The sequence below is a fragment of the Sander vitreus genome, chromosome 11 (assembly GCF_031162955.1).
Source record: "Sander vitreus isolate 19-12246 chromosome 11, sanVit1, whole genome shotgun sequence".
Taxonomy (NCBI): domain Eukaryota; kingdom Metazoa; phylum Chordata; class Actinopteri; order Perciformes; family Percidae; genus Sander; species Sander vitreus.
Window position 1 is genome coordinate 2,121,305 of NC_135865.1, and position 16,196 is coordinate 2,137,500.

The following is a 16,196-nucleotide window of genomic DNA, read 5'->3' on the forward strand; positions in this document are numbered from 1 at the left end:
GCATGATATTTTGTAGTGAATCTTGCATGACGTATTGGAGTGAATCATGTAGAAATGTCCTTGTCGGCGCTGGGCCTTCTGTCTCCCACAGTCGCCTCCCAGGGTGGTGTGTGCACGCCTATATTGCCAAAGCAGAAAACCTATAAATAAAAGGAAATTGACAATGACAGGCACAACACATACTATAGCATAAACACCAACTTAAACATGCAGTGGTACAGCACTCAGTATTGAAAACTGTTAAGTAGGGCTGGGTATTATTCAAAAGCGTTCGGTACTGATACCATACCAATGCTGTGACTTTGATACCTGTTCCTGAATGATACTATTTTTGATACCAATTTTATAAAAACCTGTTTAAAAAAAAAAAATATGACAACCTTACAACTCTTTTTCTTTTTTTTTTCCAGCTCCTTTAACCCTATGTGAGGCGCACACTCATAAAACAGAGCTTCTATGACATGTAGACAGCCAATCATCAGCATTATTAAAGCATGCTGCATGCTTATTGGTTCACTGACGCTGATGTGATTTGCTCATATAGGTTTTACTCCTATTGGAATTTTGTATTGGAGCCACTTTTCGTTTTCGATACTCGATGCTATGGAGGCAATTTGGTCGGTGCTTAAAATGATCAAAGTTCGGTATCCAACTCTACTGACTTACATCCCATATGTTCTTGTTTTGATGGACATGAGATATGAAGGTCAGAACCTGACTATACATTACTTTGCTTGGAAAGCTAACGATAGCAAGTAACGTTACGTAATTCTTATTTGCCCCCTGGAACAACTATGTATCAACTATGATGTGGTATGTAATCGCAGATGTCTCTACAGCATTGGATTGAAAGTAACCCATCTAGTTAATGACCAGGGATGCTGTTTAATGACAACTTCTGCTCCAAATACTGTACTATATAGTTTGCACACATGCTCAAATTTACAAAGTAATCAAAGCGATGCCAGCGTCAACTAAAAGTTTAGTCTAAAACATAGAAACACAGTCAGATATGATAGATATGACGACATATGCTACACTTTAATAGTCATGATTTTCTGGCTGAGGGAAACTCAAACAAATAGCCTAAGTCATCTTTGTTCCCAATACGCCGAAACAGAAACATAATCCAGCTGTTTTCTGAATCTAGAAGTAAGACATTTAGAAATACTAAGCCCCAAGACAAAATAAATCAATTTAAAAAAAAGTTATACAATTATCAATTAATCCATCCAATTTTCAGACTTTCATTCCATAGACTTTCATTCTATATATTCAAACTTTATTCCATTATTCAGACTTTCATTTAATATTCTCACGTTCCATTCCATATATTTAAGTATCGTTCCATAAATTCAAACTTCACATATATATATATATATATATATATATATATATATATATATATATATACACACTGTATATATATACACTGTATATATATATATATATATATATATATATATATATATATATATATACACACACACACTGTATATATAATCATTTCCTAAACGGCATGCCATACTCCAACTAATCAGTTATGTTAACTTATATTGAAGCAAACCGATTTGAGCTTATTAGTTAAAGTAACTAGTTAGTTTGAGCCTACAGGTGTAATGTTAACATGCTTACATGTGACAGCTAGCTCGTCATCGCTCTCATAATTAACGTTACAGACTTGATAATGCTAACATTTCATGCTACCGCCTATCATTTGTCAATACTTAATGTGGATACATTAGGAACATTAACGTTACTGTAGTAACTAGTCTGTGCTAATATGCTTGGTATTGTGGTGCAGGATATCAGTATTGTGCATGTTTTTCAGGAGTGAAATGTCACAGGTATGGGAGTGTAGACAGTCATATGCTGATGGGGAAGAAACTGCTCGATGCTGGTCAGCTAGCCGATGCCCTCTCTCATTTCCATGCTGCTGTGGGTAAGTGACAGAAGCATGCCACATTTTAAATATATATTTTTACAGCAGGAAATTGAACCCCAAACTTGTTTAGTCATGTTAACTGTATCCTTTTGTCAGATGGGGGTCCCAAAAACTGCATGGCCTACTACAGGAGAGCTATAGTCTTTCTAGCAATGAGGAAGTCAAAGTCTGCACTGCAAGATTTGAGCAGAGCTATTGAACTCAAACCGGACTTCACATCTGTGAGTTTGTGTTTTTACATCAGTTGGTCTGAAACTTTTATTTTCACATAGTTGCACACAGTTTGTCATACTGCAGACTTATATTGTTGGTCTGACAGAACTGTATGAGGAACACATCTACTGGACACAAATCATTGGAAGAAACTGGTATATTTGTAAAGGCTATGCAATATATGTGCAACTTGTATATGAACCCAAGGCACAACTATGCTGGGAAACCAGTCAGTGAAGTCAGCTGCAGCGCTGTGGAGATAGGTCTGACAATGGGAAGACTATGTCAGCTATGTTGATAAGTCTGCACTCCTCTCTCCATACAGGCTCGCCTTCGGAGAGGAAATCTCTGAAGCAAAGAAAACTAGGCTTAGTGTTTTTTCAATATCATTTGAAAGAAGGGCAATAGTTTAACTTATGAACAGCTTCATTGATCATTGATTTATTTCATCATACTGTCCAGTTATATTATGAGGTCGACAACATGAGAGGTTTTGTTATTGATGAGCTGAATGGACTTAACTGTCATATTGTGCCAAGGGCATGTGGTGGGCCTGCAGCCTCATAAGCCTGTTTTGATCATTAATTCCTTGCCTTTACATTTATTTGTATTGAACACAAAGAAACCAGTCACCTTTTGATTAGCTTTATTATATGTAGTTTGAAGCTCAGTGGTCAGTCTTGTATTGTCTTGTACTGTTTGTCACTTTTTGGGAGTTTGTATGTAATAGAAATTATATAATAATTGTGTAAATGTTTCCCAAGGTTAATGCATCACATTTATTCATTATTATTCTTTTTTCCTAAGCTGAGCTAGCAGGAAACACTTTCAGTACACCCAGGTCTATTTGTAAAGGATGTGTTGTTAGCTGAGATTGCTCTCGTGAATATGATGACATCTATGATGCAGGTGATTAGAATTGAATGGGTTTAGGGAATGGTGAGCACTGCAAATGCTCTGTAAGGCAATGCTTGAAGGCAACACAAGTACCTCTTCAAAAATACTGTATAAGGGCTCATATATATGTGTTGGTAAAGGACTAAATACAATTTTCTTAAGTCACTCTTTTTTTTCTAGTGACACTGCTTTAATCATGACCATTAGCATGTAATGTATTGTGTTGCCTTGCAATGTTCCAGCTGAAGTCCAACCCTAGCGCCGAAGAGATGAGGGAAGCCCAGAGTCTGCTGACAAAATCAGATGAGATTGAGCGGCTGGTGGCTCAGGCACGCATCAGCTTCTGGAGAAGGGATTATGAGACAGCTGCTGCCCAGCTCAACACTGTCATTGAGGTAAGATACCTACCTGTCTGATTGTCCTGCAAGCACGACATTGACCGTGTTAACTTTACTGCTGAGTCTGAAGAGCATTTGTAAACTAACTAGTACTGCAGTTTGTAAGACCATAAAATCTGATGTTTTATTATAATATATAAACTACCCAACAATATATAGGCCTACAAGTCCAGCTGAAATGATTAGACCGTTAAACACTTTTACTTTTTCTTTTAATGCTTTAAGGACATTTTCCTGATGATACTTACATATTTTTACTAAAGTAACATTTTTCATGCAGGACTTTTACTTTTTTGTAAGATTATTTGACAGTGTGGTATTAGTAATTTTACTTAATTAAAGGATGTGAATACCACCGCTGTGTAAGACATATTGTCCGTCTGTTACAGACTTGCGTTTGGGATGCAACCTCTCGTGAGATTCGAGCAGAGTGTTTTATTCAAATGGGAGAGATGGGGAAGGCCATTGGTGACCTCAAAGCTGCATCCAAGTTAAAGAGTGACAATACCCAGGCTTTCTACCAACTCGCCACCATCTATTATAATCTTGGAGACCATGAGATGTCCCTCATGTAAGACCCACTTGCAGACTGCTACGTATCAGACACTGGGACAAGTACCAAGATTTACTGTAACAAAGTGTCACTGTAAGATAACTTCCTAATTACTAAGGTCAGGGTGTGATTTGTGAAAAAAAGGAGGAGGATGTTTTTTGATCATGCACCACAAAACAAAACATGAATTAAATCCCCCTTGAAATACCATGAATGTCCAGGAAGACAAACACTTAACTATGCATTTCAGTATTCAATGAAAAATACAACGCTTTCACGCTGGAAAAAAGCGCAGTTCACTTCGCTGTGAAAATCTTCACTTAGGAAACGCTCCTTAGTTCCTCGGGAGTTTTTTAATCCAAGCACCTTCTTTTTCCTAAACTTAACGAGTCGTTTTGGTGCCTAAACTTAACGGTCATCGCCGCATGACGCTCACTTTTTCTGGCTAATCTCCACTACCACGGCCCCTGAAAGGACCGTCATCTGGCGGCGCCTGTAGCCGGCTCGCAGTCACCTGTTGGCGGCTAAACAACTTCCGCTGGTAGCCGGCGTCCCGGAGCTCTGTAGAGGCTAAATACAACCAGCAACTGCTGCTCGGATGTTATCCTTCTATCGCTAGCTCATGTTACAGTGCTTTACTCATATAATATATGGTCTATTGGTTAAGTAGCATTGATCACTTTGAGGGAGGGGATACATTTTGTCACCACCGGGGATACAAATAATTCAGCAGAGGCAGGGATATGTAGACCAGAAAGGGGGAAATCCCACGCATCCCCCCTGGAAAATCACACACTGACTAAGGGGATTCAACATATTGGCATAATCATATCTCCAATAGATTACATCAAAATTAGATAGATAGATACATAGATACATATATAAATAGATGGATGGATGGATGGATGGATAGATGATGGATGGATGGATAGATGGATAGATAGATAGATAGATAGATAGATAGATAGATAGATAGATAGATAGATAGATAGATAGATAAATGGATAGATACTGTATATTTCTTGCATTTGTTTTTATGTCATGAGGAGGTGGACAAATTAACATAAGATATCTCACAATACAATGCAATATGAGATTTTCTCGAAACTTAATAGGCCGGTACCGCAGCTACATAAATGGTCATATAACCCTAATATTTTGCATGGTGTATCCTGACACATAGGGGAAACTAGAAGAAAAAGGTTCTGGGTGTTGCTGCCTTTTTGCTGTCAAATATCACCCTCAACATAGCCCAAAAAACTAAAATAATGTCTGTCCACCTGACAAATTGTCATCAAAAGTGATCAGCCTCTAGCTAGAAAGGTCATCTTGGACTTAACTCAGAAGCTTATTCATGTACATTTGAGGCAGTGATATCTATAATAAAATGCTTGAAAATGATCATTGATGACAATTTGTCAGGTGGACAGACATTTTTTAGTTTTTTGGGCTATGTTGAGGGTGATATTTGACAGCAAAAAGGCAGCAATACCCAGAACCTTTTTCTGCTAGTTTCCCCTATGTGTCAGGATACACCATGCAAAATATTAGGGTTATATGACCATTTATGTAGCTGCGGTACCTTAATATTCACAATTACATCATTCTGCCAAAAGCTTTTCCCAAAAAAGGTGTTTTTTGGCCCCTGAGACCAAACGGGGCCGAGTTGGGGGTGGTCATTATCAACTTATACCTTATCAACAAAAAGGTATAAGATAATAGGAAATAATAGTGAAAAAAAGGTAGCAAAAAACATCCTGAGGAGTGGACCTGGCTCCCGGCCTATAATGTTCATTTTGTGGTGATGACACCTCAAAGTCCCAATATATATTATAGTCATGACTTGGACATTTCCACTTCAATATTATCAATATTTGCAGTTGACTGCATGCACAATCAGTCCCTAGCTTGCCATTTTGTACCTCTGTAAGTCTCATGTTGCCCTGAAAAGTCACATAAAAATGATCATTTTAAGATTTTTAATAGCTGGCACATACCGTTAATTGGTATTCAGCTCATTATAACTTGCATACGTAGCTAACAAAGTCAATAATTAACACTGTAAAAATACTCAATGTAATGTCGCAAGCAATAAAGGCAAATGTTAAAGACAGAAACACTAGATTGGCACCAGGGAGCAATGATCACAAGGACCCACAGAAACGATACATTATGGGATATTTGTCTAACAACAATGCAAACTATAGCTTCAAATACGACCACATAGTTTACTGTAAATCTTGTGTTATTTTAAAGTATGGACATTTAGCACATCCATCAGGGAAAATATTAGCCTGTTATGACTATATGTTCGTCCTTTTGTCTGATCTGCAGTGAGGTGCGCGAGTGCCTGAAGCTTGATCCTGATCACAAACACTGTTACAGCCATTACGAGCAGGCCAAGAAGCTCAACAATCAGATCCAGTCTGCAGAGGAACTCATCCGAGAGCAGAGGTGTGTGTGTGTGTGTGTGTGTGTGTGTGTGTGTGCGTGCGTGCGTGCGTGCGTGCGTGCGTGCGTGCGTGTGTGAGATAGTAAATCCTTGACAATATAAAATAACATCCTCTGAATATCAGGGATTGCATCAGCTGCAGAATGACTGCTTCCTTTCCCTCAAGCACGCCCAACTTTCTGATCTCACAAAGAGGCATGCAAATCCCATCTTAAAGTGAATGGATGTGACATTATATTTGACATGCAAATATTCCCAAGAGTAAACAGCGAATCACAGAGCGCTCAATGTTTGTGGGTGCAGTGATCCATGTTGCAGTCTGCCGTATTGACAGTGTCACAGCGTTGTTCTAACCCCCACCTGCCTCCTGCTCTTTTAGGTATACAGACGCAGTGAGAAAATACGAGGCAGTGATGAAGACCGAGCCCAACGTGTGCCATTTCTCTCTCCTCGCCAAGGAGCGCATGTGCCATGCGTTGGTACAGGTAAGACCCCTTACTGCTCCCACAAGACGCATTAACTCACTCTGTGTCTTCAACAATACATCTATCCAACATGCTTTCCTTGTGTCACGAGCAGGGCCAGCAGGCCGGCAGAGCTATCTCAGTGTGTGGCGAAGTCCTCCAGGCAGACCCGGAGAACGTTAGCGTGCTGAAGGACAGAGCTGAGGCATATGTCCAAGAGGAAGAGTATGAGGAAGGTAAGCCTGTCAGATGTAGTTGTATGTAGTTCAGATCTATTCATTTAAAGGTCCCATGGCATGAAAATTTCAGTTTATGAGGTTTTTTAACGTTAATATGAGTTCCCCCAGCCTGCCTATGGTCCCCCAGTGGCTAGAAAGCGATAGACCACTAAGGCCTGTATAAAACGAGACTTCAGATGCAGTATTGGGGGACCACTAAGGCCTATATGAAAAAGAGACTTCAGATACAGTCATTAGGGGACCACTAAGGCCTATATAAAAGAGACTTCAGATACAGTATTAGGGGACCACTAAGGCCTATATAAAAGAGACTTCAGATACAGTATTAGGGGGACCACTAAGGCCTATATAAAAGAGACTTCAGATACAGTATTAAGGGGACCACTAAGGCCTATATAAAAGAGACTTCAGATACAGTATTAGGGGACCACTAAGGCCTATATAAAAGAGACTCCAGATACAGTATTAGGGGACCACTAAGGCCTATATAAAAGAGACTTCAGATACAGTATTAGGGGACCACTAAGGCCTATATAAAAGAGACTTCAGATACAGTATTAGGGGACCACTAAGGCCTATATAAAAGAGACTTCAGATACAGTATTAGGGGACCACTAAGGCCTATATAAAAGAGACTTCAGATACAGTATTAGGGGGACCACTAAGGTCTATATAAAAGAGACTTCAGATACAGTATTAGGGGACCACTAAGGCCTATATAAAAGAGACTTCAGATACAGTATTAGGGGACCACTAAGGCCTATATAAAAGAGACTTCAGATACAGTATTAGGGGACCACTAAGGCCTATATAAAAGAGACTTCAGATACAGTATTAGGGGACCACTAAGGTCTATATAAAAGAGACTTCAGATACAGTATTAGGGGACCACTAAGGTCTATATAAAAGAGACTTCAGATACAGTATTAGGGGGACCACTAAGGTCTATATAAAAGAGACTTCAGATACAGTATTAGGGGGACCACTAAGGCCTATATAAAAGAGACTTCAGATACAGTATTAGGGGGACCACTAAGGCCTATATAAAAGAGACTTCAGATACAGTATTAGGGGACCACTAAGGTCTATATAAAAGAGACTTCAGATACAGTATTAGGGGACCACTAAGGCCTATATAAAAGAGACTTCAGATACAGTATTAGGGGACCACTAAGGTCTATATAAAAGAGACTTCAGATACAGTATTAGGGGACCACTAAGGCCTATATAAAAGAGACTTCAGATACAGTATTAGGGGGACCACTAAGGTCTATATAAAAGAGACTTCAGATACAGTATTAGGGGACCACTAAGGCCTATATAAAAGAGACTTCAGATACAGTATTAGGGGACCACTAAGGTCTATATAAAAGAGACTTCAGATACAGTATTAGGGGGACCACTAAGGCCTATATAAAAGAGACTTCAGATACAGTATTAGGGGACCACTAAGGTCTATATAAAAGAGACTTCAGATACAGTATTAGGGGGACCACTAAGGTCTATATAAAAGAGACTTCAGATACAGTATTAGGGGGACCACTAAGGTCTATATAAAAGAGACTTCAGATACAGTATTAGGGGACCACTAAGGCCTATATAAAAGAGACTTCAGATACAGTATTAGGGGACCACTAAGGCCTATATAAAAGAGACTTCAGATACAGTATTAGGGGACCACTAAGGTCTATATAAAAGAGACTTCAGATACAGTATTAGGGGACCACTAAGGCCTATATAAAAGAGACTTCAGATACAGTATTAGGGGGACCACTAAGGTCTATATAAAAGAGACTTCAGATACAGTATTAGGGGACCACTAAGGCCTATATAAAAGAGACTTCAGATACAGTATTAGGGGACCACTAAGGTCTATATAAAAGAGACTTCAGATACAGTATTAGGGGACCACTAAGGCCTATATAAAAGAGACTTCAGATACAGTATTAGGGGACCACTAAGGTCTATATAAAAGAGACTTCAGATACAGTATTAGGGGACCACTAAGGCCTATATAAAAGAGACTTCAGATACAGTATTAGGGGACCACTAAGGCCTATATAAAAGAGACTTCAGATACAGTATTAGGGGACCACTAAGGCCTATATAAAAGAGACTTCAGATACAGTATTAGGGGACCACTAAGGCCTATATAAAAGAGACTTCAGATACAGTATTAGTGGACCACTAAGGCCTATATAAAAGAGACTTCAGATACAGTATTAGGGGACCACTAAGGCCTATATAAAAGAGACTTCAGATACAGTATTAGGGGACCACTAAGGCCTATATAAAAGAGACTTCAGATACAGTATTAGGGGACCACTAAGGCCTATATAAAAGAGACTTCAGATACAGTATTAGGGGAACCACTAAGGTCTATATAAAAGAGACTTCAGATACAGTATTAGGGGACCACTAAGGTCTATATAAAAGAGACTTCAGATACAGTATTAGGGGACCACTAAGGTCTATATAAAAGAGACTTCAGATACAGTATTAGGGGACCACTAAGGCCTATATAAAAGAGACTTCAGATACAGTATTAGGGGACCACTAAGGCCTATATAAAAGAGACTTCAGATACAGTATTAGGGGACCACTAAGGTCTATATAAAAGAGACTTCAGATACAGTATTAGGGGACCACTAAGGCCTATATAAAAGTGTTAGTTATAAGAACACAGCCGTTTAAATGAAGTTACTGAAATTGTCACTTAGTTTTCAGTTTATTAGGTACACCTAGCTAAAATGAATTCAGTAGAAATACAACAGTCCTGTAACAAATCCTACCTTCATGAAGGTTTTAGCTAGGTGAACCTGAATAAACTGGCAGCTGAGTGTATGTTGTAATACTCCTACTGTACTACAGTACATTGTACACTGGTGTCATGGCAGGAGTCTAACACAGGGTGGCCTTGTAACACCACAAGAAATACACAGGGAGATGAAGTTAAAATATCAATGACACATCATTAAGACTCTTACCTTCTGATCATTTTATCTGTTGTAATTTGGGTGCCTTCAGAAGAGATTTCTTTTTTTAATTATTTTTTGGAGGCTTTTCCCTTTATTAGATAGTAACAGTGGATAGACAGGAAAGGGGGAGAGGGAGAGAGAGAGGGGATGGCATGCAGCAAAGAGCTGCAGGTCAGATTCTAACCTGGGCCGCTGCAAAGGACTCAGCCTACATGGGGCGCACACTCTACTAGGTGAGCTAGAGGTTGCCCCAGAAGTGATTTTAATGTAAAAATCGAAATAAAATGCTGTCGAGCAGCATATAGTCAGAAAAGGGATGCATGCTCATATCCAGTTAAATTGTGCCTCATTTAACAATCTTTCTGCTCATCACCAAATCCACTTTGAATATACAAAAGCCCAATAAAGACTGAATATAGATAAATACAGCAGGATGTCCATATCTTAATTAAAGCATATAACTACTATGTCCAAGTCATCTGTTAGTGCATTTATCCCATACAGTATAATTACAGTTAGGTGTGGAGCCCAGTGTTTTAGGAGTAAGTATAGTCTGTAAGATGTGGAAAGTCCAGTGATTGCCGATGGTGAAATCGCCCGGAATTCTTTGTGTCCCGGCCATTTTACATGTCACCTAGTCTCGCAGCTCTGCAGAGGAGGGTCTGGCTAGTCCACACAGCATTCTGGGATGGGAGAAAAACGTGCTCTGGTTAATTGGCATTTCTTTAAACCAATCTCAATCTTCTTGGGCGGCGCTAAGCGTCGGACGGAGCCATGGTGCCTCTGCTAAATAGCCTCGGGAAGGAAGGCGGAAGGTAACGGACATCTGGCCGAAATCAGGGACATCCAACGGCACCTGAAAAATCCCGGAAGTGAAACGTCGTCGATATAGACTACACGTCACCTGATGTTCTACTACCGTCGTGAAAATCAAGTACTTTATCAAGTCCTATGTAATCTTTCCGCAGTTTCATCTGCCGTGCCATGTTGTAAACTGGATTTTGATTGGCTGTCAGTGTTTCTATCGTTCATCCAGTCGCTCTGAAAGTGATCCCAACGATACCGTTCTCCACTGTCATTGTTGTTACTCCACCATCCACTTAAGTTAGAAAGATTTTAAGAACAATATATTTACACTCATCGTTGTAGTTGTGGACGGTTTTCTTTTTTATGGGATGCTCACACAACCACAGTTCTCCTGTGTTAAGGGCACTTTAGATCAGGCTTTGGGTAACTCATTAAAGTTTCAATGGTACTCCAAGTCATACATTCACACATTTATTAAACATTGTTTGTATAATAGACCGGATATAGACTTGTGCCACAGCAATGTTGGTGTCAAGATAATTGAGCAAATTAAGGCACAAATTGAAAAATAATTAAATATTTATCAGCTGATCCATGTACGTTCGTGTGTGTCTTTATTTGGTTCATCTAATTGGAGGCTAGGACACATACAGTAACAATACCTCATGACATAGAAGGATCCAGTGCCTTGCTCAAAGACACTTTAACATTTTAAGTGGATGCTTGCTACAACAAGTTTAAAGGTCCTGTGTTTCCTTCCGTTGAATGACAAAATAAATACTGTACTTCACTTCATACTAGCTGCTTTGGATTAATAAGCAATACTGATTCTGTCCCCCTTGTTTTTCTTCTAGCTATTAAGGACTATGAGACTGCTGCAAAACACAGCGAGAATGACCCTCGGATTAAAAAAGGTCTGAAAAGAGCTCAGCGACTTCTCAAAGAGTCTCAGAAGAGGGATTATTATGAGATCCTGGGAGTGAAAAGGTGGGCACAGATCACTGGAGTTTGGGATATTTCCTTCCATTCATATAGGTTTTTTCCAGACAGGGATATTTACAGGGAAGTTGGGAAGAATTTTTTTACTGCATTGGAACCACATCTTTGATCCCCTTTTAAAGATGTGTGTGTTTAAAAGCCCTATTGACAAGATAGATTTTCATTTTAAGGCAATAAAAACACACTTGGTAATAAAAAGTTTTTTTTAATTTTTTTTATTGGGAGCTGATGTGGTAACCCTTACACTGGGACAAGTATTATTAGGTCCAGTTTGTATAGGAAAGACATTTTATTTTGGTGGACGAATACGGTACTTTTAACAACAACAGAAAACCTCATGCTCCCCCTCTCTACAAAAACCAAAAGGGGTAACTAAATACATAAAATGAAAATAAATAACAGAGAAACAGACAGAATATTTAAATCAGTGGCACATATAGTAACAATGTGACAAGAAAGACAAAAAACCTGAGTCAGGGCAATATTCACAGTCAAGTATTTCAGGACCCTTCACTACTGGAAAGAAGGTAACGGGTGTGTGGTACTCAGAGGATAGTTCTACTGCTCCTTGATGTGCTGTACCATTGCGTGTTTCTATCTGCTGAAGAACTTCTCAGGGTTGCCGGACAAGTCATATCTCAGTCTCTTGTAAGATGTCCACTAATTCTCTTAACCTAATTTCCATAATTTCAGAATAGTTCTCTTTGGCAGTAACCATGCCATAAACCAAGATTGGGGGCATTGTTGTGGAATGCCCAAGTAGAGCAGCTTCAGGGTCCAGAGTTAAAGTGACACTTGAATACCACTGAAATAGAAGACACCAAAAGTGTTTTTTAGGCCTTTATTTCCAACAGGACAGCTTAGACATGAAATGGGAGAGAGAGGGGGAATGACATGCAGCAAAGGGCCGCAGGTCGGAGTTGAACCTGCGGCCGCTGCATCGAGGACTAAGCCTCTTAATATGGGCGCACGCGCTACCTGGTGAGTTACCCAGGCGTCCAAAAAAGTTGTAACGTTTTTGACAGGTCTAAAAGTGGGGAGCAAGTGTACGCTCAGTGAACATACTTCTCAGCTGTAAATACCTGAAGTATTGAGTTTTGGACAATGAAAACTTTGATTGTAGCTGACCAAAGCAAAGTGTCTCTTTATGTTAGGATCTTTTATTGTAACTATTCCTTTACAGATTCATCATGTGCATATTGCCAGTATACCCTGACTCTTAACATTGGTGGCCCAGTAATAATGTAAAAAGCACCATGTTCCCTCATTTTCTGAAGGCTGGATATTGAGATCCTGTGTGCTTTATATCCACAAATGAATGGCATAATAATAAAATCAATTAACTTGAAGTATGATTTGGGGGATAAAAAAAATAGGGACATTCTGAAATAAATACAGAAATCTCAGCAAGGAGACCATCTTAAGGGGTAACTTCTGTTTTTTGCCAACCTGGACCCTATTTTCCTGTTTTTGTGTCTAAGTGACTGATGGGAACAACAATCTTTGACATTGGTCCAGTATTAAGAGACATCTCTGCAGTCAGCAGCAGAGAAACATCTACAGTGTAAGTTAATAGGACAATTGTCCAGCTTGTATTTAGCTTCACAAAAGTGTTCATTTTGCCGTTGACAGACGCTGTCTGACTGACAACATTATGGAAAGGATTTCTAAGGAGGTCAAGGTTTTCAAACCCGCGGATGCATTAGAAGGGCGGGGGGGGGGCAAGGTGGAGGTGTGGCCTTGACCAGCTTGCCATGGGCAAAGCAGAGAAAGGGGAGGTAACCTTTCCCCTTATGACGTCATAAAGGGAAGATTCCAGATCGGCCCATCTGAGCTTTCATTTTCTCAAAGGCAGAGCAGGATACCCAGGGCTCGGTTTACACCTATCACCATTTCTAGCCACTGGGGGACCATAGGCAGGCTGGGGGAACTCATATTAATGTTAAAAAACCTTATAAAATGAAATTTTCATGCCATGGGATCTTTAAAATAAGCCAAAGTACAAGGTGCAACATGTATGCAACATGCAATTTTTTTTATCTTTTAATAAATGTGCTGATAATGTGCTCCCCATTGTAACAGAACTGCCCAGAAAAATGACATTATGAAAGCCTACAGGAGACTGGCACAACAGTGGCATCCTGACATGTTCCAGGATCCATATAAAAAGAAGAAGGCTGAGAAGAAGTTCATTGAGATCGCTCTGGCCAAAGAGGTTCTCACTGACCCAGGTAAAAGGTTTTGTGGTCTGGAGAGTCAGTGGAAAGTTGTTATGGTTGCCAGTCATCCAGTAAATGCCAGGGCTCAGAGGGGCTGCTGGGAACAGCTCACTACGTGCTGTTTTGAGCAGCCTGAGACCTTTATTATTTTACAGGGCATCAGTTTTGTGCAAACAAGCTCCAACGATTTCAATCTCAGCAAACCTTTTATATACTCTACCGGCATTGAACCAACTGCAACGTCATAGCTTAAACTAAACTTTTGATTTATTGTATAGAAGTATTGATCATCAGCTGATCTAAAATGTTGGAAGACTATTTTTACTCTTATAACATAATGGTAACGTGTAACAATCTATATATACACACACACAACACACTAATTCCTGGAGGAAATTGATTTCTAATTCAAAAGCTATGTATGAGTATATTTTAAGTTGTGTTCCGACGTGTTTTTTCTAGACATGAGAACCAGATACGACCAGGGTAGGACCCCATGAATCCGAAAAATCTAGCAGGGTCGTCATCGTCATCAGCACTAACATGGAGGATCCCAGGGCTTCCAGGGTTTCAACCCACTCAGCTTCAGACCCTGGACTGAGAAATCTCATCCAGCACAGCAGGAGCTTATTTTCATTTTTTCAGACTGTCACGAACAGTGTTGGTCAAGTTACTTGGAAATAGTAATTAGTTACTGATTACTGATTACTTCTCCAAGAAAGTAATCCAGTTACTTTACTGATTACTTATTTTCAAAAGTAATTAGTTACTTTACTAGTTAAGTTATTTTTCAAAACTATGATGCACGGCCTGAATAAAACAGTGGAAATTGGCAGCATGTCCTCGACAATATAGCCAGCGACGAGCTTCTTCAGTTCAGCGGCACTAAGTCCTCTCGCTTTTAAGTCTATTTTCACCTGTTTAGCAGGAGAGGGGCCCTCGGAGGTTCGCCCGGTGGAATTGGATGTAGCCGCAGCGGTCATGTCAGTTGGGGGTTCAGGGTTGTTTTCAGTGAGTTTCACATTCCTGTGCTGGCTTGCTAGGTGCTTGCTCAGATTTGAGGTGGAATTTTTTGCTGTAGATAAAAGTTTTCTTCCCACGCAGAGTGTACAGCGGACGCTGATGTTTTTGTCTACACTGAAGTTGGCAGTTTGATAAATGCAAGTTATTTCAATTGATATTCTGTAATATTTCAATCTCCATGTGCTAAAAAGGCACATAAGTCCCTGTAGATGGCAATACACATTCTCTTTTTTTGTCAAATAAATGAAAAGCATGTTGAAATCATCAATGTCTTCCCTCTTGCTGTATCGACATCTCAGCTAGCTTTCCTCACAGATGGTCTCAATAATGGGCTTAAAGTCAAGTCAGATTCAGTTTGTGCATGATTACATGATATATCTGTTTTTTAATACTGTATCATACATTGTGGATAATTAAGCTATATATCATATGCTGAAGTATATTTCTGGAGTGTTAGAAAAAATAACAAGAACCGTACAGAACCGAAAACCGTGACCCTAAAACCGTGATACGAACCGAACCGTGGGTTTTGTGAACCCTACCACTCCTACTAGCTAAACATTTTTTAACAGTCAAACAAACACTGGCGGTGAGCTCCAGGTCCTGCAGCGGCAGATGGACCGTCATCAGAGGGGAACATGTGCCAAGTTCCGCATCCCTGCCGAGACTTGCATCCACAAGTGAAAATAATGATTTTATAAGGCAAAGTAGCTACTGTTTAAAAGCAGGCTATATACATTTCTTTGTCATGTTCATCACTGATGATTATAACTTTAGAACATTTAGAGACAACAATGTTTTATCAGACTCTATCATTTCCTTGCTACCTGGATGCAATTCTCGGCAGCAATGAGGGTTAAAGGGGTGATAGAATGATTATATAGGGTATTTTACACTGTTCCTTAACACTAGAACATAGTAAGATATCCTAATACAATACAATAGTGCAATTGGGTATTCATCATGAGAGATTATAGAGTTTTGAATCTGGCGGTCAAAATGACCGCTC

General features: G+C 39.6%; 2 protein-coding genes across 4 annotated transcripts in view; one reads left to right on the top strand and one right to left on the bottom strand.

The window, feature by feature from the left end:
- Window positions 1-528: 528 nt before the first annotated feature.
- On the top strand, window positions 529-14,939 carry LOC144525946 (dnaJ homolog subfamily C member 3-like). 3 transcript variants are annotated; one of them, XM_078263018.1, is made up of 10 exons: window positions 531-706; window positions 1,832-1,942; window positions 2,042-2,166; window positions 3,298-3,450; window positions 3,843-4,024; window positions 6,341-6,460; window positions 6,838-6,943; window positions 7,038-7,158; window positions 11,801-11,933; window positions 14,028-14,939. In XM_078263018.1, exons 1-10 carry the CDS (start codon window positions 604-606, stop codon window positions 14,410-14,412), a joined length of 1,539 nt encoding a protein of 512 aa, XP_078119144.1. In that variant the 5' UTR covers window positions 531-603; the 3' UTR covers window positions 14,413-14,939. The 3 variants fall into 3 exon arrangements, with proteins under 3 accessions (XP_078119146.1, XP_078119144.1, XP_078119145.1); XM_078263020.1 differs by lacking the exons at window positions 11,801-11,933; window positions 14,028-14,939 and adding an exon at window positions 10,900-11,545 and having other exon boundaries at window positions 529-706; XM_078263019.1 differs by lacking the exon at window positions 2,042-2,166.
- LOC144525948 (interferon alpha/beta receptor 1a-like) overlaps window positions 9,980-16,196 on the bottom strand; it is a 28,420-nt gene continuing 22,203 nt past the window's right edge. Inside the window, exon 8 of the mRNA XM_078263022.1 lies at window positions 9,980-10,822. Within this exon, the coding sequence (XP_078119148.1) occupies window positions 10,774-10,822 (49 nt within the window). The 3' untranslated portion in view covers window positions 9,980-10,773. The remainder of the gene's footprint in view (window positions 10,823-16,196) is intronic.

Coding starts and splice junctions, on each gene's coding strand:
- LOC144525946 (XM_078263018.1), top strand. CDS start 604: ATGGAGGCAATTTGGTCGGTGCTTAAAATGATCAAAGTTCGGTATCCA. Junction 707..1,831: donor GATGGACATGAGATATGAAG/GTCAGAACCTGA, acceptor CATGTTTTTCAG/GAGTGAAATGTCACAGGTAT. Junction 6,944..7,037: donor TGTGCCATGCGTTGGTACAG/GTAAGACCCCTT, acceptor TGTCACGAGCAG/GGCCAGCAGGCCGGCAGAGC.